The sequence below is a fragment of the Carettochelys insculpta genome, chromosome 6, assembly GCF_033958435.1.
Source record: "Carettochelys insculpta isolate YL-2023 chromosome 6, ASM3395843v1, whole genome shotgun sequence".
Classification (NCBI taxonomy): Eukaryota; Metazoa; Chordata; order Testudines; family Carettochelyidae; genus Carettochelys; species Carettochelys insculpta.
The window spans coordinates 114,165,276-114,182,921 of NC_134142.1; the positions used below are offsets into that span (position 1 = coordinate 114,165,276).

General features: G+C 45.1%; 1 protein-coding gene across 1 annotated transcript in view; it reads left to right on the plus strand.

Annotated features, from left to right (window-relative positions):
* Window positions 1-5,454, plus strand: part of CDHR5 (cadherin related family member 5) — a 32,936-nt gene extending 27,482 nt beyond the window's left edge. The window contains exons 14-15 of the mRNA XM_074998554.1: window positions 1,684-1,841; window positions 3,288-5,454. Of these exons, the coding sequence (XP_074854655.1) occupies window positions 1,684-1,841; window positions 3,288-3,824 (695 nt within the window). The 3' untranslated portion in view covers window positions 3,825-5,454. The remainder of the gene's footprint in view (window positions 1-1,683; window positions 1,842-3,287) is intronic.
* The last annotated feature ends 12,192 nt before the right edge of the window (window positions 5,455-17,646 follow it).

The following is a 17,646-nucleotide window of genomic DNA, read 5'->3' on the forward strand; positions in this document are numbered from 1 at the left end:
CTAACTTAACACCCACTGAAGTCAGAAAGAGTTAAAAGTGGAGATCTGCATCAGTTCTGTGTTTCTTGCATTAGCTCTGCCTTTCTCATCACTAATCCCGGTATCAAACATAATTAAGTAGTAAAATTTCATGGAAGTTCCAATCCTTCACTATTGTGTTAATAATAAACCATGGGAGCTATCAACAGCTCAGGTAATATTCAAAGTCCATGATTAACACATGCCTGCAAAAGGGCAAAACACAATTATCGTGGAACTTTAAATAAATTGCTTTAGAGTTCGAAACGAGGCTGGAATAAGACACAAATATCCCTAGAGGGAAGTTAAATAGATGAATCTTCTGGAAGTATACTATTCAGGATGAAAAGCTAGCAAGCGTGAAAAATTGGGACATGGGGTGGGGCATAACAGGCACGGATATTAGACAAAGCCCTGAATATCAGGACTGTCCCTATAAAATTGGGACATCAAGTCTCCCTAATAACTCTGTATCTCAGTTTTGATGTTGATCTTGGTAAGGGCTTCTAGTACCTGCTAAGTGATGAAAGCATAACCTAACCTACAGCCAGGAAATGCTGGCAATTGCAACAGGCATAAAAATTATCTACGGATTAAACACACTTTAAAATAGGCTGAATGCAATCCCCAAGTCACTCTCCTCTACACCTTACTGCAGCATAGCAACAAGCACAAAGGTCAGTAGTGCGGCTTTTATCAGACGGACAGAGGGATTATGGCACAGTAAATCTGCCTGCTAACAGACAGGAGGTTAGGAGGTGCGTCTAGATCCCACTGACATCAGTGCAAAGTACAGCCAGGCACCAGCGACTGGAATGCCATGCTGGTTGAGTATTTATCCCACTTCTGCTTGGCCTGGAATCTCTGGGCTGGAAGGCTGCACAACAGAGGCCTCATTTGCCACAAGAAAACAAAAAAAGTCTTTCCTTTTGCTGGTAGATAATTTATGAAGCAAAAATTGATACAGGTCAGATGGGTTTGCTCTGGGAAAGATCTGCTGGCCAATTAATACTATTTGTTTACTCGTTTAGTTACAAAGGCTAGAGAGGAATAAGGGGTATGGGCTGGGAATGGATCCTACTTACTTTTTAGTCATTTGCAATATACAGAAATAAACTCCATCCCCAATCTGCCTGTCCACCATGGGTGTAAAGATTTTTCTAGCACTGTACAAAATGAGCAATGGGTTTGCTGAGCCCATCCCCACAGCACCTCAGCTCCCACCCCACAGGAGGTCCATGATTAGGAGCTGTGATTAAGGAAAGGACACTTCGGATGGTTCATATTGATAAGCAAAATATCAATACCTCAGAATGCAACACTGATGTCCCCATCAAGCAATTCCTTCCCAGGACAATCTCCCATTCATTTAAATGGGAAATCCCTCTTTATAAGTTTCAGCATCTTTTTATCGATTGAAAGTTTTTATTGACTGAAAGTCCTGAACTCCCATTAGGGGTCACTTCCAATAGCCAACACCTGGAGAACTGCCCTGAAGTACACCAGGTCAGATTAAATGGGTCCATTTCACCTCCTGAGCTTAGCAGAAGAGTTTTTTCCTTGATCTTAGAAAAGCGGTTTTAGTCTCCTCCTACAATTGAGTCTTCCATTAGGCCATGTATGAATGATTCTTAAAAATGTAACATCCATGTGTTTTCCTCCTAGGTGCAAACATAGAAAACTTGTACACAGCAGAGGACATGACTGCTCTGGGTGTTACATTAGCCATCGTGTTGGCAATCTGTTTATTCTTGCTTGGATGGCTGGTCTACAAGCATTATGGAAACACAATTAAGAGTATGGTTGGGAAAAACAAAGGCAAAGTAAGTGATCAATGTATAACTAGTTCATTTCAGGGTCACCTTAGCACTAGGAAATGATACCTTGGCATAGGCGCTGACTTTTCCTTTTCCCTGGGAGTGCCCCACTCTGCTCCAAGGCTGTCCACACTCTGCCGTTTCCTACACCCTCCTTGAGGTCTCCACATGTCCACCACTCTTCCACCCTACCTATCCCCCACCCCATTAGCTGACGAACACTGCTTTCCCCCCCCATCAGTGTTGGCTTGTGAGTACTGAGCATCCACTGTTTTTTCCAGTGGGCTCTGTAGCCACAGAACACCCAGAGTCAGTGCCTATTTGTCTTGAGGTAAAAGAAGGAACCAGAGTGCTAGGATATACAAGGTCTGTGCCCCATTGTACGATAGCAACAAGCCGATTGGCCATGTCGTACTGGGTTTGCATGACTCCATTTCTGGGGAGCCAAACTTCATACATTGTTACTATCACTGTAAATTTGTATTGCCATAGCACTTGGAGGCACCAGCCCTATGCTATTCACTGTACAGAGGGGATGACCTCTGTCCCAGAGAGCTCATCATCTAAGAGGAGAGACAATAGATTCAAAAAGATGGGGGCAGGAAGGCCACGGGAGCTGCAGGTGCTCAGAACTTGAGAAGTCAGGTACCATGAAATGGAAGACCTTTAAAAAAAAAGTGGCCTCTTCTGAAAATTTTGACTTTAACTTCATTGGGCTTCCATCCACAAATGATGCTATCACTTCTATCAGAGGAGTGTTGAGAGACTAGATTCACCAGTGTTTGTAAAGTCAGAGCTTTGGAGGGAAGGAGCCTCAGAGGTGCAAAGTTTTATAGATCCACTTCTTATAGGTGTCCTGGTGACTCCAAGAGGGGTAATGAGATATCCATTGGGTGCCTGTATCTCAGGTGACTGCTGCAGATATCTGAGATGAGACATGTTGACCCAAGTCATGGCTTCCGCCAGAACAAAGGGGAGCCAGCAAATATTAATAAAGCCTAAACAAAGCAATGGTGCTACTGGACATAATTGGGCCACCATTATGCTGCCATTGATGAATGTCCTAATAATTCACTACTTGGTGTTAGGAGGAGCTTTAAAAAAATATTCTCCCTCAAGGCCTGATGGAACAGAGGAGCCAGGGAGGCTGCTGTGATTGTTCCCTGGTCGTTCTTGTACGCTGCCCAGCCTTCTTAAACAAATTAAGCTCCTTCAAGCCTGTTCTGTCCTCATGGACAGTTTGGTTCAAGCCTTCAGATGGTATAAAGGAAGGGAGGGAAAACTACTGCTCAAAGTTACCACAAAGGTATCACACCGCTGTCTCAACAGCCTCATCCTCAATGGACATCAGGGGTGTAATTCTATTGATGTCCGTTGTTTGCCCCCCCCCCCAATTTCATTCCCCCTACTCCCTGGACTCATGAGATTTTTCTGCTTTTGCCATTCCTCAAGGATCCCTTTAAGGACTTAAGTAACAAGGGCTGTCCTGACGATGAAAACCCTATTTGGAACACTCAAGACAGCGAGTCACTCAGAAGTGACACTTCGGAGAACACTACCCATGTTGTGCAGCAGCAGTCAGGAGACTTCCCTCCTGCTGAGCCAGCAGTGGAAAGCAGCATCACGACAACTTCTGCCCCCATCAATGAAAAAGAGGAGGACAAAGAGAGAAAGGATGCAGAGAGCGATAAAGAAGTGAAATCTATCCTCACAAAAGACAGGAAGACAGCAGACCATGGCTACAAAGCAGTGTGGTTTAAGGATGAAATTGATCCAGACACAAAGGATGATGTTGTAGTGATTGAAGACCAGGTTGAAGAGGAAGACAATAGTGATGGGGATAAGAGCGAGGATGGTGAGCGGGACAGTCGGCACTGTGAGCCAGGCGTGTCCTTCATGCCAGACAGAGCTCAGCTCCAAGAAACAGATGTGAATCTCAAACCCGGCCAAGATACAGACACAGGGGAGGCAGAAGAGGACCTCTTATAAATAGGCTCAGCAAAGTGAGCTATGCCAGTCTGGAAACTGTGGGTCATCATAAGCCACATTTCTAGCTAAGGGTCCCAAGGTTCTTTGTGCTGTGAACAAGACAGGCCTGCTAGCAAACAACAGTGGCTGGTAGATTTCACAAACCTACCCTTGGTGATCCCTCCCTGCCTTCAGGTGTAGTGTAAATAGATTTAAAGCCAGATGAGACCATCATGATTATTTATTCTGACCTTCATAGCACAGACCATAAAATTTCACTCATTAATGCCTACCCTGGGCCCACTAATTTAGAGTTAAGCTATACCATCTCCTTCAGAGAGGATATGGATTTAAATCATGTGTCCTCTTACTTCTGAGGAGGGTCCAAACTACAGTTTCTAACTTCAGAGGCCAGTCCTTGAGCCTAGGCCACCAGCACTACTCCCAAGTGTCATTTCAGCCAAGGAGCTCCAAAATTACTTCTGCCCACTTGTTCCGGTTTTTCTCAGTGGCAATCAGGACAACTCATGGGAAGTGATCTAGCCACCCTTGAAATGGCTGAGTCAAGGTGAATTTCCTATGGCTCTCCCTACAAATAAAACCCAGCCCAGCTAATTAATGAGAAAGTTCTCAGGAGCAACATCAGGTTTTGCTTCAAACTGCAGCAGGTAGTTTTAATTGGTTTTGACATGAAACAGACTGGCAATTGCCACAGAGGTCTGCTTTGAGGCTCATTTAAATCCTAGTGTGAGCTATACCACTGAGATACAACCACTTAGCTGCACAAAACTAAGAAAAACACAGAGCTTCCCACCGAGACAGCCTTGATGAGGCTCATTCACTCCCCAAGTAAAATTAACTAGCACCCCCTTCACTGCGAGTTCACGCTGCTCTCACTCTGCCCAGAGAAGCTAGAGAACATAGGAACCAGTGTCATAGGAAAGACCATTACCTTTTGTGGTAGTAGCATAGCTTAGCTGTGTCCTCCCTACATCAGGAATGTTTATTTGCACAGACTGGGAACACTTTAATGGGGTAGTTTATTCTTTATTGTTTTAATTTAAGATTTGATTCTTCTCCCAGGTACACTGCTGCAATATCAATGCCATTATTCCTTATTTACATGGGTGTAATTTAGACTAGGAATGTGACCCACTGTAGCTTAGTGAGTCCGAAGCAAGACCCCACTCCTGCAGACTTTTAGGCACATGTTTAAGTTTATGGATGAGAATAGTCCTAAATTCCAATTAAGTCAATCGTGCAAAGCTAGTGCCTATGTGTCTGCAGGACTTGGGTCTTACCCAGCATTTTCCCCAAATTCTTCATTGTGGTCTTTAACCCATTAATTGGCAGAGGATTTCAGCACACATGGGCTTGGTTTGTTTGTTGATCTGATCTATTGGAGGCAAAGAATGTAAACTCTCCTTCAGAGCCCTTTCCAAAATCACAGGGATATTGGTACACATCTTTCTTCAGGTGGAGTCACTCCTGTGTTAATGGGATGAGACCTGGGCCATGAGTTAGCAGAATACTCAGCTTCACATTTAGATAAATCATCAAGGCATTTATTTTTCCAATGGCTCTCTGATCACTGTCATGCTATGCTGAATTGACAACACATTTCTCTGCAATAAAGCTATCACATCCAAGAGTGCTTAGAAGAATTGTCGCCTTTATTTCTTGGCTCATCAGCAGGCATGGGTAGTGGCTTTCTGTAAGCCTGTCCCATGGCAGGGGTTGGTTCCCACTGGCACCAGAAACCACTTTGAAACCTACAATAAAGCAATAGCGATCCCTTGCCCCAGCAAGTTCTCTGTCCTTTATAGGGGGCATGCAAGTAATCTAACAACACCATCAGAACCAAACTGAAGTGACCTAGTGTAGTAGACAGTCTGAAAGCAGATCAGATCTTCCCAGAGGAGCTGGGAACCAAATGCTGTGGGATTTGTTAAAAATCGACAGACTTCCTGCAGCGTTCTAGCTATGGTTTGGCTTCACAGAAGCCAGTACCCCTTTATATTGCCATGACCCTTTCTTCTGTGTGGAGGGGTGACAGTGTCATTGCTTCCTCTGGTGCCCATCAGAGCTAGTCTTTGTGTCAGCCATTGGCATTCCCCACGGAACAAGGTACTTCCAGAATGTGGAAGCAGAGTCTTGAGTTAAGGGATAGACTCTTTGTGCCAGATTCTCAGATGGTGTAAATCAATGTCACTCTGACTTCCAGGTGGCTACACCACTTTGTGTCTGAATCCAATTATTAATGAAGGTCAAATGCATAGTGCTCTATTTTCTCATGTTGGTGCCAGTGACAATGTCTGGTACTACTAGGTAACCTGGTTTTTGTCCAATGGCACTGACTGGTATGAATTATGGGCAGGCATTATTCAAACATGATTTCTGCTTTATTCCACCTGTTTGGCTTCCCAGGGTAGTCTAGCAGAATAGAAGTTTCAAGATAAGTCTCTCTCTAGAGACCTGAGAGCAATACACACCCACACCCACTCCCGCTTTATAAACGTGGGGTCAAATTCTACTTTCACTGATCCTACTGGCTTCTGAGGGGTGGCTCCAACTGACACCAGTGTAACTGAAAACAAACCTCAGTCTTTACACACCTTTTGAAAGCAAAAAGGCAGAAGTGAACCTTACATGTATTTAGAAGGTGGATCACACATGGAGCAAAATGCTACTCATTTACACGCATGCAACCCCAGGGAAGACAGGCAGACAAGTTATCTTCTGAACTTTGAGTCTCTCTCTCTCTCTCTCTCTCTCGATACTACTGTACTTTGGCTGTGGGATCTTTGTCTGCATGACCATACCTGGGTTTCTATGGAGCAGCTCAGCTGTCTTGCAAAGGGTGGAGTTAGTCAAGGGCATCCATGCAGCTTAAAGTACATACAGTTTATCTGATAATGAAGGAAACTAGGCATTAGTTCCTTCTGCACGAAAGGGCCTTAGGCTGTGAAAGCATAAAGCTTCCATTGACATCATAAAAAGGCAACTTCTTTTGTGAAGTCATGGTACGGTCAGTTGGCTCTCTGGCCAGTCCATTCCAGGAGAGGAAGTAACGGTTAAAGTTGCTCTAGTGTTCTCCTTGGCTTCATCCCAGCACCTCTGCTCTGACTTGCTCCTCATCCTAGTCTTCTTGATCTTGCGCTGCTTCTGGCCCAGAATAACCTAGGCCAGATTTCCCCTAGGCCAGGGAAAAGTGGATGCAATAGTTACCTTTCTGATTTAGTAGCATTTGAAATCCACTCTTCTCTGAGGAGACAATTGATGACATGAGCTGCAGGGCAAGGGAGAATCTCTCTGGCACATCCTCCAGTGCACCACTGTCACTGGGCTTCTGGCCTGGGCGATGGGCAAACCCCCAGCTGGGAAAGGCAAGTCCCCAGCCCTGCTCCTTCTGCAACCTCCCACAAAGCCAAGACCACCCCTCACTTCAATGGCTGGCTCCCACCCCAGACTAGTGCCTCCAGCCCTGGTGCACCTCCTGCCCATTCCATCCAATTAACAGCATGGCCCAAGCCTTCCCAGCCCTGGAGAGCCATGAAGCATGGGCTGCACTGCCAGATCTGACCCACAGCCACCTCTCCCCTTCCAGCCACTAGCCCTACCTCCCAGACAAGAGCTACCTGCAACCCATAGGTAGGGAGGAGCCAAGGGAGGAGCACAGATGGGATCACCACTCTTTCTGGGAAGGCAATGCCATCCCTTGCCTTCATTAAGTGCCACCCATGACTTCTGGCTCTGTAACAACCTCCTAGGAGCATATCCTCAGATATGTAAGTCAGCATAGCTTCTTCACAGGGGTCAGTAGCACTAATCTGGGGTATACCTGCATTTTGAGATGGAAGAAGCCCTGCTTTATCATCTAGTCCAGGTTAGCTTTGATCATACAAAGGGACTTACTCCAAATCCTATGAAAAAACACTTGTAGGAGTAGAGAGCTTATTACAAGAAGTATGCTCAGTGCTGATGCTACATAGAGCATGTTTTAGGATAGCCCTGACAGACTGGTTTGGGTGGCAGAGAAAAGGAGGAATTGTCCTTAGCCATGTCATGCAAACAGTGTTTAAGTTGTGTATATGGAGCACGTAATATGACTTGGCTGCCCAAGAAAATTTGTCCGGATTATACGCCTTTTCCATGACGACACACCAGGTGAAGTACTGTCTGAGGGAGCCATATCAGCCCCCTTCAACATCACCAACGGCATGAAACAAGGATGTGTTCTCACTCCTGTCTTATTTAACCTGTTCTTTGCATGCGTCCTTAACCATGCAATGAAAGATCTGGACCGAGGTATATACTTGAAATACCGGCATGATGGTTCACTTTTTGACCTCCATCGCCTGAATACAAAGATTAAGACAGTGCAGAAACTCCTTTTTGAGGCACTCTTTGCCAACGACTGTGCCCTTATGGCTCACACTGAAAACGATCTTCAGCACATTGTCAACAAGTTTGCTGAGGCCTCACAACTTTTTGGACTAACTGTCAGCCTCGGAAAAACAGAAGTTCTCCATCAACCTGCACCTGGATCAAATGCTCCTATCCCCAGTATCTCCATTGATGGCATTCAGCTTAAAGCAGTGGAGAACTTTAAATACCTGGGTAGTGTCATATCCAGTGATGGATCACTGGATAATGAGATCAATGCATGAATATCCAAAGCGAGCCAGGCACTTGGCTGTCTGCGTGTCGAAGTTCTAAACCACCATAACATCCGGATGTCAACAAAACCGCTTGTGTACAGAGTTGTTGTTCTCTCATCTCTTTTGTACGGGTGCAAAACATGGACACTATGTAGGCGTCACATCAAGCAGCTCGAAGCATTCTACATGCGCTGCCTCCATAACATCATGAAGATCCGCTGGCAAGACAAAGTGCCCAATCTTGAGGTCCTCGAGACAGCCCAGATGACAAACATCAAAATGATGATTATGACATCACAACTACTTTGGACCGGTCATGTCAGCTGCATGGATGCCAACAGAATCCCTCACCAGCTTCTGTATGGTGAACTCTCCCAGGTCATCCGGCGTATAGGTCATCCACGGAAATGCTACAAGGGTACCATCAAAGCCAATCTCAGTACAGCAGTATCAAACCCAGGGACCTTGAGGACGCCACCAGTGACAGAACGCAGTGGTGTGCAACAGTCAGAAATACCTGCATTGCCTTTGAGGAAGACCGCTGCCGGCATCTACAAGAGGCATGCGAACAACGTCACAGAGCATCAGCAATGCACAACCCACAGATTGCAAACTTCCCATTCACCATCCGCGACAAAATGTGCACCTCTAGAATTGGCTTATACAGTCACCAGAGGGCACACCATGAGACCAATAACACATGATCTGCACAGATTTGTCATCATCGGATCGATGGACTACCATTATATTATTATATGGAGCAGAAGGCAGGAACTTGGGGGAGCAAAAGGAAAGGCATGAGCAAGAAAAGGAGCAAAGGGAATTACTTGTCAGTGGGGTGTGAGGAGAGATAGGGATAGAAAGAGACCAGGACTTTCTCCATCCATGCTCTTTTCTCTTAGTGGTGCTGTTTAGAACCTGCTAGTTTTAGGCACAGACCAGTCACGTCTGCAATGAGCTACTTCTCCCTGAGCTAAGTAGAAAGAACTGTGTGTTGTTTTTACATGGCCTAATGACTTGAACAGTTTTTGGTAGATGACAGATGGCAAAGAACCCAACTGTAAGATTTCTGACTGTTTTCATTAACTGAGAAATAACAGATCAGAGAGTTTATCGAGAAGGCAGAGTTCCAGCACAGGCAGGAGTCTATCCCAGTGCATTCAAACTTTCACACTGATGGTGCCAAGATTCACCTGTTTCCCTTGCACAAAGGCACACAGGCTTCAGTGGAAGCTCACAGAATTCGATCCCAAGTGTTTTAACACACTTCACTCAACATCAGAATTATATGAAAACAATGAATCAACGGGCTGATTCTGAAAACACTTCTGCTCTTGAAAAAATATACTTGTACAAATAACCCCCATTTAAATTGCTGAGATTTCTCCCATGAGTCAATTTATTCACTTGCATGTAGGCGCTGATCTTGCAAATCTCAAGTCAGCGGGTAGCTTCAGTAAGCATCAACAAAGCAATATTGTTTTACATTCATCACTGCTCCTGGGACTGCATGCCTGTGCTTTAGCAGCAGGTGAACGGGGAGCATCCGTTTATTGTAAGATGGAGCAGGTAAAGCAGATCACTCTGGAAAAGACTTCACTTCCCTCCCTCTCTTGGTGATGCCCAGGGGAACAGCCCCTTTCCAATGCTGCTTTCTCTTTGAAACCTTTTCCTTCCAAGGTACACATGTGGGCAGCCATTTCCCCCACACTATGTCTTTATCTCTAGAACATTCAAATGGAGACGACCTTAGGATCTCCAATTATAAAAGTATCTGTTTCCCCACAGCCTATTTCCATTCTCAAACTCCCTTCCTTTCTCCTTTGCCCCTCTTTGCTCACCCTGAGCACCCTGGGGTGTGCGACACAGCAGGATGCAATCCAGACCAATAAGGGGCTGTGTTACCCCTTCCCTGCAACCTTGGGTGCCTTACAATGTCTTACTGAAGTGGCTCCCACCTGGGCTACTCACATACAGCCTTGCACAAGCCAGACCCTGGGCACCTATGTGTAACTGCAACCTGCCAGCCACACGGGGGTTACACATCAGCTATTATCAACTTTGGTTACTTCTGCCTGGTGACCTCAGCACTCACACAGTCCTGGACTTCTGTCCCCTTTCCTCCTCCCTTCTCCACTCCCCAGTGTTCTGTGGTGCCCAGTTCTTACCCAGACATTCCAGAGATATTAGGTCTATTATCCCTTTAGGGAAACAATACGCAACAATTTTCCACTTTAAATGAAATTACCCCCCAGATAATTTAACTTAAACACACTGGCTTAGTTTCAATTAAAGATTAGCACAACTTTAATTATAAGAAGATGGATTTTGAGTACAGGTGATGATGCACAAAAGTTAGAAATGATTACAAGAAAAACAAAGAACATGGTTGCTTGCGCCTGGCTTAACAAACTCTGCTTGATTCAAAGTTCTTACCATTAACAGCATGACTGACCACACTTTTCAGGTGAGTAGCCCTCTCCAGAGGTCCATCAGCAGTTTGTTTTGTCTTCTCAGGTCCAAAGAAGGAGCTGGACAGGGAGAGACTTGCCCTGGGCTGTTTGCCCATCACAAAATTCTATTTACCCACTGAAGCCCTGAGAAGGTGGCCAGGCACATGCTAACATTCTAGTTGGCTGAGTAGAAGGAGACATGGAGTTTCTTGGGTGTATAGGAGTTGTTGTGTATTGTTCCTCTAAAGAGATAATACACCTAATATCTCTGGACTGTCTGAGAAAGGCTTGGGCAGCACAGAACATGGGGAAGTGGATGCCAAGATGCAGATCTGTTTGTTCCAGTTCCCTTTCCTTGCCAAAGAATGGCCATTTAATAAGTGATGGCTCATACTTCACTGGCATTGGCTTTTACCCGTTTCCCAGACAATCGTGGTAACACACTTCAGGCATGATTTCAGCTTGTGTTCATAACCTTTCATACAATGTTGCCATGTACACGTCACACTGATAGTATTGACTCATTAGTTATTAATTTCAATACCTCACAAGGCATATTTTCTACAAAGATTATTACAACTGTGTGTAGGGGGTGAATACACAGGTATATTCTATCACCAAGTGAAATTTCTTGATGGTATATTCGGGAACTTTCTAGTGGTATTTAAATGGAAATACAGTTGGATTTCCTCATTCCCATTCTAAGAATGCCCTAAGCTCCTGAAAGCAGGAATTGTGGTATTTTAGATTGAAATAGCAAAGCAAAAAAGAAAAAAAAAGTACATTTTTTGAGCCTTTGGTGGTCAGTCCAAAATAGCTATGTAAGGAATGTGCCAGAAGGAACTCAACCTTGCTGAAGGCTAGGAGGAATGTTTCTCCCAGAGATCATTTGCATGAGAACGCAAAGGTATGCATATATGATACCTTGCAAACAAAGCCTGATGGGTAGCAAGGAAGGAATGGGATTTTGTTTAATATAAACACTTTGTTGAAAAAAAAATCACAATTTATACTAACACTCAGTAGAAGAATTGTGAAACCTCATCAATGCTTGAAGTCGTTGTGGGGGACAGGGCAGTCATCATAACTGCATAAAGCATGGATGGCACAGAGCTCCCCTTTTCTATAGCAGTGTAATGTAGAAGGGAAGGGATAAATCAGCTACCAGAGTATCCTGGCCCTGCCTATGCTTTGGACATGTAGCTGTAAGTCTGGTTTGACTAGTTTTCCTTGCCTGTTAAAAAATAGGGCTGGATATTAGTGTTTGTATTTTTTTTAAATGAGGTACTACTTTGGTAGATATTAAGAGCTGAAATCACAGGGTAGCAGCTGCGACCGCTAAGAGCTGAAACCACAGCAGGCAGCATGACTGGAGGATGGCTCATAGGAGGAGAAGTGGGCGGTGCGACCAGCAGATGGCTAGTAAGAGGAGCAGCGGACGGACAGATAGCAAGACTGGCAGACAGCCAGTAGGAGGAAGGAGCAGCAAGCGGCCAGCAGGTGCAGTCAGCGAGAAGCTGCGGAGAAGTGAACCGCTAGCACCCCCCATAGTGATGTATCTGTGGACTCTGGGTCTTGGACTGCATCAAGGAGGAGGTACACCCCATAAGTGCATGTGGGGTATAGGCAAAGAGCCCTCAGCAAGAGACTTGGTTCTATAAAGTATTGGGATGGTACCTTGCTAAAGGAGTTTCTCTCTCCTTTGTTTAGATATGTTGCATATGTCACTGTGTAAACTTGGGTTAGGTTATCGTTATTAAACAAGCTGTTTCTGTCTTAGAGACTGTGCTTGCCAGAGGGGAACAACTGCCTTACAGGCACCCAGCAAGTGGGGTGAGATTGTCCCAGGCCACTGGGTGTAGGCTCGAGCCGGTTGGTTGCATCATTGACAGAAAGCCCCTAGGAGCTGAACCGAGCCCTTCTGGCAGGCACCTGGCATTAATAGAAGGGTCACACCTATAACAACTATAACCTAACTATTAGTGGAAAGGCTTGAGCTAGTTGGATGCTCATATAAAGAAAAATGAGAGTTGAATGGAAACAAAGAAAGAATTTGCCTCCTGTGTTCACTTTCAGCAAGTATTCTAGCTAATCGTGTGATAAAGAAGTCGCACAAATCCAAATATGCAGTGAAATTAAATCCTGAACACAAATGTGTCTTCTCACCAGAAACCTGATTTTAAGAGTTCCAGCCAGAGAACAGAAATATACTACAGGAGTTGTGTTGATCAACACCCACATGTTCAAATATCAGATAAAGCCCAGGCTTCCAATACTGTTCTCGAGCACCTATAGAAACTAATCAACTGTCAAAAGCACTGAGCAGCCAGCAGCTCCAGTTCTAGTTAAGTGACTAACTACGGGTTTAGGAGCCCAGCTTGAGACATCTTAAAAAATATCTATATATCAATGAGCTATTGGTCAACTTAACAATTAAACATTACTTCCCTGAAACAGATATTTATGTACAAGAACAATCATAGGGCTGCTCATGGAGAATTTGCAACCAGAAGAGAGACCAGGGAATCTATTTGCTACAAATAGTCACAGGGAGGTACAAAACAGCGCTGTAAGCACTTTGAACACTGACAAAATAAATTAATTTGACAACATAATTTATTTTATTTTGTAAGTCTTTGAAGCACTACAGGACTTTTGTTTAGTATAAATTACTTGCCTGTCTAAGGCAGTTCTGCATGCACTTACTGCCCCCTTCTGTTGGCAGTGATTGTTGGCCCTGCCATAAACAGCATTAAGTTCACAAACGATCAGCTCGTTCTTTCCAGTGCAAGACACTTTCCTCACAACTCTGAGGAGAGTTGCAGGAACTTCCCCGGGGGAGGGGAAAGAAAAAAAAAACACACCACACGCACGCTGGACAAACATAATTATTACAACAAATCACAGAATCACAGGGCTGGAAGGGAACCTCAGGAGGTCATCTAGTCCAGCCCCCTGCTTCAAGCAGGATCAACCCCTAAGTCATCCCAGCCAGGACTTAAAAACATCAAGGGATGGAGAATCCACCACCTCTCTAGGCAACACATTTCAGTGCTTCACCACCCACATGGTGAAATATAGTTTTTCCTAATATCTAAACCAGGCGTGCCCAACCTGCGGCCCGTGGGCCGCATGCGGCCCCAGACAGCTAGTAATGCGGCCCCACAAGATCATAAACTTTTAACATTATTATGTGATTTATATACATTAACTATATTATATATTTTATATGCAGCCCAAGACAATTCCTCTTCACTCAATGCGACCCAGGCAAGCCAAAAGGTTGGACACCCCTGATCTAACCTACACCTCTCCCTCTTCAACTTCAGACCATTACTCCTTGTTCTGCCATCTGACACCACTGAGAACAGTTTCTCACCCTCCTTTTTAGAGCTCCCCTTCAGGAAGTTGAAGGCAGCTATTAAATCACCTCTAAGTCTTCTCTTCTATAAACTGAACAAGCCCAAATCCCTCAGCCTATCCTCATAGGTCTTGTGCTCCAGACCCTTAATCATGTTTGTTGCCCTTTGCTGAACCTGCTCCAGCAAATCCACATCCTTTTTATACTGGGGAGCCCAAAACTGGACACAGTATTCTAGATGTGGCCTCACCAGTGCCGAATAAAGAGGAATAACTGTGATGGAGTGGGGGGAGTGACTGTGTGAGTCAGGCTGGATGTGAGACAAACAGAGCAGCTCCCGGTGGCGAAGGATGACCCTGGGGCTATAACCTAGGCTGGCAGGTAACACCTCTGCCCTGAACAAAGAGGAGGGTGGAGCCAAGCTGTTTTTGAATCGGGGGCCGCGGTTAGAGGCTGGAGGGAAGAGGGAGCTGGAAGGAGCCAGCCTGGCGAAGGGGGAAGCTACACCCCAGAGGGGCACCCCTCGGGCTCCTCTCCCCAGGACAGGTTGGAATGACTGTCTCTGACTGCTGTGCTGACACTTCTGTGAGAAACTGGGCATCTGTTGCCTAATAAACCTCCTGTTGTACCTGCTGAGTGAGAGTCACTCCTGCCAGTGGACGGGGTGCAGTGCATGGGGACCCCGAACCCCATCACAATAACTACTTCTCTAGATCTGCTCAAAATGCTCCTCCTAATGCACCCCAGTATGCCGTTAGCTTCCTTGGCTACAAGGGCACACTGTTTACTCATATCCAGCCTTTCATCCACCATAACCCCTAGGTCCCTTTCCATCGTACTGCTGCTGAGCCAGTCGGTCCCCAGCCTGTAACAATGTTTGGGATTCTTCCACCCCAGGTGCAGGACTCTACACTTCTACTTATTGAACCGCATCAGATTTCTTTTGGCCCAGTCCTCCAATTTATCCAGGTCACTCTGGATTCTCTCTACCCTCCAACAAATCTACCTCTCCCCCTAGTTTTGTCATCCGCAAACTTGCTGAGGGTGCAACCCAGTCTCTCATCCAGGTCATTAATAAAGATGTTAATCAAAAATGATACACAATAGAAAATACCCAATGATAGTCTTTCCTAAATCACTTGGATCTTGCATGATCTTGAGCCACGTTTTAGCATTAAATGCCTATTTGATGGGTTTGAGAGCTATATGCATTGATTAAAAGCAGCAGATACCTCAGATATTCATACATATGAATGCACAAACCTGATCACTGTACTAAAGGCTGTAGCAACATGGAGAATTAAAACATGACCAGAAAGAAGTAATTTAAATATTTGGTAAGTGGCAAGAGCTGGAAGGCAAAACATGGAAAATAGGTCGGATGTGCAGTGTAAGTGTGGTCCCATGCATGTGAAAATTGCTTGTGCAATTAGCACAACTGTACACCTCAAGCCTGCATGCACTGTCTCTTGAACAAGTTAATTTGGTACATGGTTCTGCATTTGCAGTTCTGAGGATTTGATCAGAGACCAGGAGCATTCCCTACTGGTTACAGCTGGGACCCACAGGAGTCAGGATGCCTGGGTTTTTATTTGTAAGGTGGCTGTATCTAGTTATTAGAGACTGTGAACCAGGAGTTCAGGTTTTATTCCCAACTATAACTTATTTTGCTGTGGACTCTCTGTGGATTACTTTGTGCACTAGGAAGAGAGAGTTAATACTTACCATCTACTTGTGTTTGTTAAGGTAAGGTCACACACTGCTTAAAGATTCCTGGATGAAAGTGGCCACCAGCATGTGCCAATGTATCAATAGACATGAAACAGCAAACCAAAATAGAGAGTTTTCATACCCCCCCCTACACAAAACTCTTATAAAATATGCCGGTTACAATGGCCAAAGCATAAAGCCCTCATCCACTATTCTATTAATGTGCTATAAAATGCATAAACGTCTCCAAGAAAATGTTTCTTGCTCATTCACAAGGGTAGACATTTTCCATCCTCTGAGTGGTCCTTCTCCCCTTTACTCCAGTTGGAGAACTGGAATGCTTCAGCACCTGAATAGAATTTTCAGTCCATGCCAACATGCTAGTTACGTGACTGTACATCCACCATCCTGCTGCACCAGTAACCATATTGTTAAAGCAAAACTGAACTGATAGTACTAGCCTACAACCAATATCTGCAATTAATGCCATGAATAGGAATCCTAACACATATGGTGATGAAGTACAGTAGAACCCCGAGATATGCATATTCAAGCTGCACAAATCTCAGGTTAATGCAACTCTGAGTGATGGGGCATTGGCTCCTGGCTCCAGGTTGCCTGCCACTCAGGGGAGCCTGGAAACTGACCAGAGCAGCAGTGCTGGTCAGTTTCCCCGCTCTTGTGGGTGGCAGGCAGCTAGGAGCCAGGCGCCAGCTCTCTGCCACTCACAGAAGTGGCTGCCACTGCTGACATGAGCAGGGAAACCATTCTTGTCAGGAACGGCAGACTGACTCTCACCGTCCCTGACAGGAGTGGTTTCTAGGCTCCAGGCTGCTCACAGCAGATAGGAAACTGTCCAGCACTGCTGCACTAGTCAGTTTCCTGGCTCCCCCAAGTAACACGAAATTTGACCTGCATGCGGTTGTGAGGGAACGCAACCTCCAAATAAGTCTGGGATCTACTGCATGCAGTAACACTGGACATTTACGTGCTCCGGGCATGTTGTGTTTCTCTGAATTTACTTCCCACAAGCCTTCAGCTATCCTTCAGATCACACACAAAATTTCAGCTCTTAAATATTAGAGCATGCAGCACTTTTTGGGCAGGACTCCAGCATCCCAGCTAAACTGGAACCTCAGAGATTGTAACCTGCCTCCTTAAAACTCCACCAGTCATTTCAGCTGGGTACTGCATTCACTCCTCGGGTCCCAAACAATGTTCTGTGCTCTGTTAAGCAGCCACCGCATTCGAAGACAGAAACTGCATTTCAGTGGCAAGCAATGAGATACCTATGTACCCTTTAATGAACTGGGAGTGCTGTGTAGCTTACTTTACATCATCCGAACACACTGAAAGCCTGGATAAAAGGCAATACGCAAATACTAGCCTTTTGATTAGAGTTCATCCATCTCTTCCTTCCCACCCTCCACGCTCCCAAAAAAGTATGCGTATCTCACACTCTTAAAAACATGTTACTGCTTTTATGAAGTGTTTTGCTACATCCTCAAACTGATAACACACAGCTAATCCAATAGATGGTGCAAGTGAATCACTTTTCTGCATAGATGTTGGAAGAGAAGTAGTACTATGATGGGATCCATTTCTTGCACTCAGGACAAATTGAAAGGGATTCTTTTCAGTTACTGTAATCTCATCCA